The sequence below is a fragment of the Pollicipes pollicipes genome, unplaced genomic scaffold, assembly GCF_011947565.3.
Source record: "Pollicipes pollicipes isolate AB1234 unplaced genomic scaffold, Ppol_2.1 Scaffold_4881;HRSCAF=5763_pilon_pilon_pilon, whole genome shotgun sequence".
In the NCBI taxonomy this organism is placed as follows: Eukaryota; Metazoa; Arthropoda; class Thecostraca; order Pollicipedomorpha; family Pollicipedidae; genus Pollicipes; species Pollicipes pollicipes.
This window is the reverse complement of record NW_023596576.1, coordinates 50,340,682-50,351,736: the sequence shown is the minus strand read 5'-3', so window position 1 is coordinate 50,351,736 and position 11,055 is coordinate 50,340,682. Positions and strand designations below refer to the sequence as shown.

The 11,055-nt window shown below is 49.2% G+C and overlaps 1 protein-coding gene across 1 annotated transcript; it reads right to left on the bottom strand.

Moving 5' to 3' along the window:
• Positions 1 to 6,185: 6,185 nt before the first annotated feature.
• On the bottom strand, positions 6,186 to 8,360 carry LOC119101473 (endocuticle structural glycoprotein ABD-4). The gene is made up of 3 exons (XM_037224814.1): positions 8,310 to 8,360; positions 7,400 to 7,500; positions 6,186 to 6,593 (listed from the first exon to the last, which is right to left on the bottom strand). Exons 1-3 carry the CDS (start codon positions 8,316 to 8,318, stop codon positions 6,407 to 6,409), a joined length of 297 nt encoding a protein of 98 aa, XP_037080709.1. The 5' UTR covers positions 8,319 to 8,360; the 3' UTR covers positions 6,186 to 6,406.
• Positions 8,361 to 11,055: the final 2,695 nt, after the last annotated feature.

Below are 11,055 nucleotides of genomic sequence, written 5' to 3'. Positions count from 1 at the left end.
TCTACTCCACAACTTCCTCTGGAGACGCCCATCTATTACGTTACGCATGTTCGGCCATTTTCAATCGTTGCTCTGGTTAAACGCTTGTCACGCTGGGCAAAACCCGCCCCTCTGGTTCCGCGGTGTTAAGCGCAAATTCCTAAAAAAAGGTAAGACCATTTGGGCCCTCTTATTGAACTGGAGGTGCGAAACAAATAGTTGGCGCATTTCTTGCCACGAAAGAAGCCGTTGATGTCTGGCTTTTTGGTTTTTATTTGTCTCAAGATATTTTAGTATGATTTGGAGCCTCGCGAAAACCACCTTCCCTCAAGTGTAGCGCTGCCGGTGCATCCATCAATCCCTCGCTCCCCTAATTTGTGGACGTCCCGTAAGTTCAGTTAAAAAATAATAAGCATATGAGGACCCCAAACCCCCCGATATCTGCAATGTTCTACCCATGAATGCATACTGCGCCATCTCTCGCCTCGTTGACGTGCATTGTTACGGTGTCGACCACTCCTAGTTGAACGTGTGGTGGAGGATGCTTCACGCATGGTACATCAAGGCGCGAGGTGGAATTAGATATATTAACAGGGTATGAGATAAGCACACTGCACAAACTGAAAGCTGCCGGTGAAATTGTAGCCACATCGGCTCAGTCGTAATGGACCTCGTGTCGTTCGCGCTTAACCTGACGCCAAGTGGGTGACCGCGAACTTCTAGTCAAATCGCGGGCAACAGATGGCAGGGGTAGTATGGGTGGCTCTCAAGCGGTGCTCCGTTCGACCAGTCACCTCGCCAGCACAGTGGGCCAGTTTTCCGTGGTGACTTTACCTTGATAAATCGTTGTCTGAGACTCTTGTCGCCGTCTCGCCCTTCGGCTAGAAAAAAGCTGCAGGTCAAACTTAACGTGGCGTCAGCGAGAATCCGGCGCCTTGGCGCCTTCGAATATTCGGGGCGCCCCTCGTAGGATAATAATCGGTTCGCGCTTGAACACACCCTTTCCGTCTTCAGCATATGGTTTCAATCGTCCTTCACATGGCGCAGAAAGAGACCACTCACACACGGTTGGGGTACCAGCATTCTATCCCCCCCCCCCCCACTCCCACCCTACTTCCCCCCATGCTCAGTGATCCACGCCATACTGACAGTTTTTTAAAACTAGTTTCCTGCTACCAAGGTGAATGAGAAACTGTGAATCCGACGAGAGGGTCCTAGAGCAGGGCATAACCACAGATAACAGAATCCGAGGAAAGGAACACACAAAACTGGTAACGCCCGAGCTGTCGGAGAAAGAGCGCACCAACAGGCCCTTTTGTTTACGAAACGGCCCAGTTTCTCATAAATGTCCGGCATGTACACATATGTCCACATAGACTAACATAGATCCTTAAGTCCAATGTAAATGTATTACTGTAGCTGTATCGCGTGGCCATGACGCGGAAAAACCGCATGGATACCTGAAATCGTCTCGGCTTTTGCAGATTCCGCGCAGCTGACAGCAAGCGTGTAACGGAAGCCTTAAAGTAGCATGGAGCTTATAGTAGTGAATGACCTGGCTGCGGACTAAGCCATTCAGCTAAACGCTGAAATGCCTGCATAACAGAGTCACGTGGCGCGCGGTGCGAAACACCACGGAGTGTGTCTGTCGGAAGAGGAAGATGCTTGGTGCCAGGTAGCAATAAATTGTTCGTGGATCGTGGAAGGTAGAACACCAGACAGCTTCCTGACCTATGCGTGCATGGGCTGTCTGACCACCTGTGTAACTAGCTGTGCACCATGATGAGATTAAGGCCAGTTTTAGTGGTTATCGGTGGCACGCCTTGAAAGGCATGGGCGTTCATCTCGAGTTTGGCAGTATCCACAAAGATAAAAGCAGCATGAGTGATCATAAGGTTGCATTTAAGATGAATTAGCCGGGATTCTATGATAAATCAGCCGCTTTTTTATGGAGTATACCGCAACGGGCGACACAACGGCAAAAATGAAGTGAACTCGGTATGCGAAGTCAATATATTTCAAAACCGTCATGTTCAACGAACCATTCCTCGGCCATGCGCAGAGTTTTCTGGTTCTCAACCTTCCTCCGTGCCATTTTTTTCTGATTTCATGGCAGATCGAACAACCGACCATCTCCAATAGCACATTTTCAATCCAGACAATAGTTATTTATGCATACTCATTCATTTCACAGCCATTGGCACACGTTTAAGTTGAAAAGGCTGCTCTAGACGACATAATTTCTCTGATTAGTAAACATGCTCCTCAATACGTCATTGCTTGATTACGTCATCGCACCTTGCACAACATCGACTGAGAACCAATTGACGACCGTTGTGTTTGAAAATCGCACTCATGAACGACGGTTATAAGCGACCCGACAACCATATTTTTACTGGCTTTGATCGTCGCCTGGCCAACGGAATGCCAGGATTTGAATCACGTACTTATGATGTCTTAGTCGCTTGGGTGACCCTGAAATAGTCTCGCCCGAGGAAATCTGCACATCTTCACGGGCGCGTAGCTCAGAAATGAGAAAGGTTTAGGTCTTAAGAAGGGAAAGGCTGTGAACTACACCGAATGATCTCCAAGATGGCTATTAGAGTTAAAAAGCCCATACAAACGTGGAACACTCCCTTTAGATAGTCCGCTTAAAGGCGTTGAAAGGACTTCACATCCGATGTTTTTTAACATGCTTCCAAAAAAAACACGATATGAAAAGATTTGGTATTATACCTGGTCTTAAAGACATGGTCTGACCTATGGCTAGCCAGCCACAATTTTATCAAAATATGCATATTCACTAAGATGTTTTGAATGTTTGCAAAACATTTGTAACAAAGTAGAAGATTAAGGTTGTAGCGTTAGAAACTAGACGCTGTAAGCCTTACAAAGTTTTAAAACATTTCGCACCGTGGTCCTTCATTAAAGCGCCTAAAATTTCTGTTCGCGTTCCATTTATGTATCATCAGCTCCATTTTCACCACTTTGCAATCACGAACAAAAGAGAGTAAGGGTGGATGTAAACGTTCTTCAAAGTCACCCTTAATGTGCAATGAAAGGCCTGAAAAATGCAGACGAGCGGATGACGGGTGGGTAGAATGGTCAGGGGTGGTTTGAGACCGAGTGTGGGCACAGCCCCATGCATGACGAGTAGATTTGGTAAGAAATATTACCTGTGAAGACAACTAGTGCCGGCACAGCCCCAGTGCTGGCATCCAGGTAGCGGATGCATTTGGAAGAGGAACCTTGGCCGATGAGTCCTCTACTCTGCGGAAATGCCTGGTAGTGCCGCCTTCCCTTTCCACAAAGTTTTCCACGGATTACGGTCACTTATTCAACATATTGGTTATCAAAACCCATTTATCAGCTTTTGGAATTTCAACTTCAAGCGTGAATACCAAATATCGCCAATCACAGTGTGCGCATCAACAAAGGCCTTCGTCTGTGTCAAACGGAGTAGGGCTTAAGCGTACAATGCAATTTTCTTGTCTAATGTACGTCATAGAGCGACAAAAATTGTAGTCTTTGGGTGCTAAATTAAGAGGTCTCTGAGATAACCGTGCGAGTGACACGAAGCCCAATGAGTAAACCGTAAAATTGCGGCGCCGATTAAACCCCGCAGCGACCAATGCTTACCATTGGCGAATGCGAAATTGAATGCTTAGCGGGAATGTTCCGAGTCCCATCTTTAACTGAACTGACCTAATCTGACTGCAAGAACGTAGGGTATACACCGCGTCAGCATAATCGTTTTCCGTCCACACACGCATGAGGGCGTCATTTGAGAAAATATGTTGAATTTGACACCTCGGCTGATCTAGGCTAATTGACCAAAGCATATCAATGAAGTTGATACCAAAGTAAAGCTGCATATTACATAACTCATCTACACGATGGTGCCACCCACACATTCATACAGCAGGTGTTGACGCATTTAGACTTTGTCAAGCATAGATGTTAGCTACCCACATTTTTTTAAATGCGCATTCTGAGCGCAATTTGCAACCCTAGAGACTTTTTTATTTCCCCAATTTTGGTGTCAAATGTGTTATTTGGGATGAGGTAACGGAAAAAGTCACCCCCACCAGCGAATTGTCCACTTTGTGCAAAGTAGGTGTATCCTACTATATATGTATAGGTATATCTACTGTTCATAAATCAGCTACCACCCAACATGCATTCCGACACAGAATGCTATCGTACAAAATTATTACAAAAGCGACTGTCTTATAATTTATTATATGTTTCCATTAGGCCTGTTTTTGTTCTGGCCTTTCGTTTCCATGCTATATCCTCATCCAGCATACACCAAGCAAATCGTAAGACGAGGTGTGTATGATATTCTCTTGTACATTTTTGTCTTGACTTGACGTTTCTTGTCCCCAAAAATGAACAAGCTTGCTTGGGGTGCTAAACATTCGTTCACAGCAGTGTTGATTAAGTTGTGTGCAGGCAGGAAAAAAGAACCGTGTTTACACAACGTGTCCACCTTTTATTGGGCCAGTGGTGCACCCCTTCGGGAGATCGGTCGGGCCATGGGCCTGACAACACATGGAGGGGCGTCCTGCTCCGAAAAAAGGGCCTCTTGATATAAAAGGGTGCCTTTTAATTAAAATGGCTCCTTCTTCATAGCGGGGCCTCTTAGTTCATAACTGGAGCTACTTATTCATAGCGGGGTTCCTAGTTCATCATCGGGCATCCTATTTTCATAATGGGGCCTCTTAGTTCATGTTGGGGCCTCCTTGTCCGTGACGGGGCCTCCTAGTCCATAATGAGGCCTCCCGGCCCATAACTGGAACCTCTAAGTTTATAATGGAGGCCTCATGATTCATAATGATAGCCTCCATAACATAAAATAATTGGGTCTCCTGATCTAGAGCATCGGCTCCCTAAGTCACAGAAGAGGTCTCAAGTAAAATGATTATCTAGCAACACCTTCAAATTTTACGCGTGTGTTTCACCAGAGCACGCTCACTAAAGCATAAAATAGATGCAAGTGGAACACAAAATGGCTTCAAATGGAACACGACATGGTTGCAAATATAACACAAAATGGCTTCAAATGGAACACAAAATGGCTGCAAACTGCAATATGCCTGTCTTTGTGGAGACCCGCCGCTGGCCATCGCCCATGCCACCGTGATCCAGTTATTTACGTTTATATTTTGACAAGAGACGACCTGCGCGCGAACAATCATTGCCAGGCTACCTAACAAATTTCAAAGCAGCCTTGCATCCAAGACCATTATCATTCTATCCCAAATGAACACATTTTATGGCATATTTTATTATATTGTCGATTTATTTGACAGCTGTTACCAATAGGATAAGACATGGTTAGACTACACAACCGCCAGCGTAAAATCAAATTGGTGAAATAACAACGGATTAGGTGAAGTGAAGACTGGACGACACACAACATGCCTCCTTAATGATTTTGTCTCAGCCACGCTGACCAGCAGAAAAGGGGCGCAGCCTACACGTGTAGCGTTTTCCAGATAGACCCGCAAAAGGCTGGCTCTTCCATCTGCGCACGCTACAATGGCGCTTGCAGCATAGCACATATTGGTAAATCATTTTGATTCATGATTTTTTAAAAGTGTGACCCGTACGAAGGAACTGGCTGAAGGTATGCACGGCGTCAACATGCTGTTCTTCGTCATGGTAGCGCACATTATCATACGTATGAATTATAAGCTGGAAGATGCATCCAACTGGGGATGAAAACGCTCCATTCAAGGCTCACCAATGCCTATTGCACCTAGCTACGTTCTGTAGTGCGTTAGTTGAAACTTCAAGTGCGTCATTTCGACGGTAAGTAAAACCAGCAAACTGGACGATGCCAGTCGGCAGGCAGGTAAGACGTGCCAGTGCTTATGCCTACCCGGCGCTTGATAAACATATGTGTAGAATCTATTTACGATATGATTCACTGGCGAAATTTATGTCAAGTACAACGAAGCATGTGCCGAGAGATGGAAATAGAGAGATCTCATATCCGGGGGTAAGCTTCGTCTCCTCGACACCGACAGCCAGCGGTGTCTTTTGTACATATGGAGATGAAAAGATCTTATATCCGGGGTTGACCTTCGTCTCCTCGACACCGACAGCCAGCAGTATCTTTTATATATATGGAGATGGAGAGATCATATATCCAGGGGTGATCTTCGTCTCCTCGACACCGACAGTCAGCGGTATCTTTTGTACATATATTGTGGACGGACAGGCTTTGAAACTGCGAGACAATGTCACATATCACAATCCTTTGCAATCCACAATCCAATCCACATGGTACGCGAGACAGGACGGCGGCACGCTGGCGAGGACAGCCTGCGGTGCCGCAGGAGAACGGAGAACGGAAGAAGATCACAAACAAACAGGGGGAGGAGGTACCGACGGAAGGGTGGCACCGATGGGGACGGGTCTACTTAGGGATGTGGTCGCCCTCGGCGACGTATCCGTTCTCGTCGGCCGTCCAGGTGACGGTGTAGGTGACGCCCTCCCAGTCGTAGCTGTAGGAGCCAGTCCTCACGTAGTTGCCCGTCTCCGGCTCGTTGCCCGGGTACGAGATGCCGTTCTCCTGGGCCTGGATGCCGTTGGAGGTCTCGTACCTGCAGAGGGCAAAGGTGTTGGTATGGCAACACGTTGGTGCTCTGCTTGGCATGTGAGATAGCCTTTGATGCATGCGACAATGTAGCTCACTGGCTGATGAAATTCCATGCTGTGCTACCCGAGGGAGGAACAGACGGCGTTGAAATTGGCTCCATTCGGAATATAAAAAAATAGAGATTACATGGACTGAACGGTGGTGATTCTTGCAATGAACGTCCAGTTGCGCTAAAATGTTAGTTCTGGTCAAACATAGCATGCGCGTGTTAACATGAACAGCAAGCTGTTTTATGACGGCTTAAAGTTTTAAACTATAAAGATGGAGTATTGCATTGGTATCTTTGCAAAACCATGCCTTCTTTGGAAGCATAAGGCTGTGTTCTGAAGTGTTCCCAGCTGGCTTGCGTGAGTCTGACTCCATGAATCCGAGTTTGACTCCTAGTTGGACTTTTGGGGGACATGGGGACACCCTACCCCTCAGCTTTCAGAAGAAACACCTGGAGTGAAACCAAACCAGAAACCAATCGGCTGCAGATGGAGGCGTTCTAAATTTTAGTCAACCATTTTAGAGTAGAAGTGAAATTTGAAGAAAAGATGCCCCTAGTCCTGAGCCACGTAAATAGAATCTTGCCCGCCGTGAGTCACAATGCTACTCGACTCTGATGAAGCGCGACCGAGCGCGAGTCCGACCAAAACGCCCGGGCACGTTTCAGCAGAGCAGCAGCTGCGAGAGTCGCAGAAGCATCGAGATGTCACCCGCGAGAAGACGTGTGTCCAGCGCAAGGCACCCAGCAGGCTTTTGTCTTACGTGGCGTCGTAAGAGCCATCCTCGTTGATCTCGAACTGGTGGTTGACGATCTTGGCGTCCCGGTCGGCGCAGGCCAGAGCCACCAGGCAGAGAACGATCACCTGTAGCAGAACATTCATACAGAAACAGCAACCGTGGTTGGTGGGTTTACCAGGTGCCAGTAGCGTTGTGAGGATTTCGTCCAAGAGGGGGTCAGATCGGGGCACAGGGGCTATTTCAGGCAAGAGGTCTCGCATAGTAATTAAAGGGGCCATAGTTTAGATTCGGGGATCGTTTCAGGCTCGGGATTCCATTTTGAGGGCTCGTAGGCCAGCTTTGAAAATTTAGGGGCCTTACGGCTGTCCTGAACTGCCTTTGGTCTCAGGGGATGGGGGATAGGGGGAGGGTGAAGAGGGGAAGGGCCCTTGTCACCTCCAGCGCACGTGGGCATGGCCCCAAAATACTTTCCTTGGCTATGCTATTGCAGAGGAATCAGCAACGGTTTTCAACACCTGCATCATGTGACAATCTGTGCCTGGTTACCAAAAAATAACCATAAAAGTTGGCATGAATCCACGAAACAGATGCTTCGTAGCTCAGCGGGGGACTTTCAGAATCTACTCCTGTCGCATATGATATCTTTGTGTCTGGTAGTCGCTCGTCTTTTAAACAACAGTTTTGCTGCAAAGTTTGGATTCTTGCATGGGCACTTCGGGGGTTTAGAACACTGCAACGGCATTAAGGCAGGATTTCAAGCTGCATCTTAACGGCGCCATGATTCAGAAAGGTGCAAGTGTGGTAACACTTTCATTATTATACGTTTATATTCCAAAAAGTCCCATTAAAAACCCATCATCTCTCGAGCGTCAGGTCTAACTGACCATTGTCGCACGTCGCCTACCACCAGCGCGCATCAGCAGCGTATACTCACGAGCTTCATGCTGGAAGCGGACGGTGTCGGACGGAGGCGGGGGAGGTGTACAGGGCGAGTGATGCCAGTGAGGAGGCGGTGCGCCGTTTTATAGCGGCCTCTCGAGCCCATCCTCGGCCCGGGGCGACCTATGCTCATCTGCCGTCCCGCCTCGGCCTTGGGCTGTCGAAAGTCCCCCGCCCCCCGCCGAGGAGCCGGCCACCAGTGGACAGCGCCGCCCCGCGCGCCGCCTCGGCGGTCACCTCGGCTGACCAGCCTGTTGGTCCGGCACAACAGGTGAGCGCGCCGTGACCGGGATCTGGCTCCAATTACGTGTCCACCGGCGGGGCCGACGGCGCCAGCGGTCAGCCGCGGTTTGCTCCAACTGCGCGGCCGTTGGCGTTGCAGTTGGCGGCTAACAGTTCGGTTTGTTCGTTTGTAGCTCTGATGATCATCTCCTTTTACATGCCAGTCACTTATGACGGGTTCGGCGTGATGCAAAGCTGCAAATGCGATATCACGCAACTTTTATCACAATCATCGCGTCGTCCCTTTTCCATACCTTCAGCTGTTTCCGTTCTTCTGTGTTGCTCAACACTGTCAGGCAGCGGTGTCAGTCCCGTAGGCGAGCGATGGATGGCTTCCTCCCACAAAGCATGTATTACACCGGGATTATCCACCTGGCAGACGTTCGCGGGGTTTTAGTCGCAGCCGGCGGCAGCCCGTGGCATACCCGTCGAAGCGCTGGCGCCTTTCACTGTTGCCCGCTGTGTGTATGCACCGGTGGCATAAATGTTAAACGCGGCCCCTCGTCATGAGCTGGTTCGCCGCAGACAAAACGCGGCCAAGGATTCGGGGCCGTTCTGGTCGTCCGTTCAGAAGAGCATTCGACTATTGCATACGTGATCCTGCAACTGACGATACGTGATCCTGCAACTTGACGGAAGGGACATAAGGATCGTTTTTCAAGGCTGGTTATGAAAAGCTTCATCCCAAAGCATATCTACCGGTCTTTAGCACGTATCTCTCTTCGGGCTCCATTACATTTATCACAATAGCCACTTAATGGTTTAGAGGCGCAATGCCGTTAAAGCGCTCTGGCACGGCGTTGTTTTTGTTCACCGTGCAAACTTGCAGACCATGCCCCGTCATCGCGCCCGGCGAGCGACAAAGACCGGAGCTGGCTGCCAAGGAGTAACTGGACATAGGCGTCATCGGACACACCGGACACACCGGGTGCCTGCATCCCCACGCCCTGTGGATGTGCTCTGTTACTATTAAGTTCGGTCTTATTGAGTGGACGATCTGTAGTCGGCACGGACCCCACAGTTAAAAATTGGTTTCTCCGACGTGATCTTTTCACCCAATCAGGATGCTATTATCAAGGATCCAGTTACATAATGACAGCGTTGATTGCACCTGAAGCTAAAATACCAGCATCGCTGTTAATCTAGAGCCAAAAATATCACAATTGGTTAATAGTGGCCGGTCGCAAGTTACTACACCTGAAAATAGGTGCATGTTCTTCTTCTTTTGCTATCGAAAGATATAATGCGATGGTCTCATACACACGAACTACACTGCGAATATTGTCATCACCTGCAATAAGATGTACCTACCCTGTTCATTTGTGTCACACGTAATTCCCGACCTCAACAATGCAGTGCAGGTTTCTCGCAGCTGCCTCTTTTAGGTTTCTTGTGCATCTCATATACCTTATGCTGCGTAGAGCCGAGGATGTCCCTGCAGCAATAAACTTTTTAATCAAATAAGTCACTCCACGCTTTGATTTGAAGTCTCCTGCAGCTGACGGAGGGAATCGTTGTTCGAAACACCCGAGCGTCGCGCGTGAGCTCGTGAGCTCGCGCGTGAGCTCCGTGCTCTTTTTGCGAGTGCACCGCATGTCACCTTGCTAGATTCAGATGTTTATCGTCACGCGCCGAAGACAATTGCTCGTGAGTTTAGCATTGCTGCGAAGGCACCAGCTCAAGTTTTCAGCGAGTTGTTAGCTTTGCCGTGGACCAGACCACCGCACTGGACCTGAGGTCGGACTGAGCGCAGCGGGGGATGCATCTGACCGCAGAACAAATAAGACATCACCCGTGGACCAGGCCACCGCACTGGACCTGAGGCTCGGTTGAGCGCAGCGGAGGGATATATCTGACCGCAGAACATATAAGACATCACCCGTGGATCAGACCACCGCACTGGACCTGAGACTCGGTTGAGCGCAGCGGAGGGATATATCTGACCGCAGAACAAATAAGACATCACCCGTGGACCAGACCACTGCACTGGACCTGAGGCTCGGTTGAGCGCAGCGGAGGGATACATCTGACCGCAGAACAAATAAGACATCACCCGTGGACCAGACCACCGCACTGGACCTGAGGCTCGGTTGAGCGCAGCGGAGGGATATATCTGACCGCAGAACAAATAAGACATCACCCGTGGACCAGACCACCGCACTGGACCTGAGGCTCGGTTGAGCGCAGCGGAGGGATATGTCTGACCGCAGAACAAATAAGACATCACCCGTGGACCAGACCACCGCACTTGACCTGAGACTCGGTTGAGCACAGCGGAGGGATACATCTGACCGCAAAACAAATAAGACATCACCCGTGGACCAGACCACCGCGCTGGACCTGAGGCCCGGCTGAGCGCAGCGGAGGGATATATCTGACCGCAGAACAAATAAGACATCACCCGTGGACCAGACTACCGCACTGGACCTGAGGCTCGGTTGAGCGCAGCGGAGGGATAT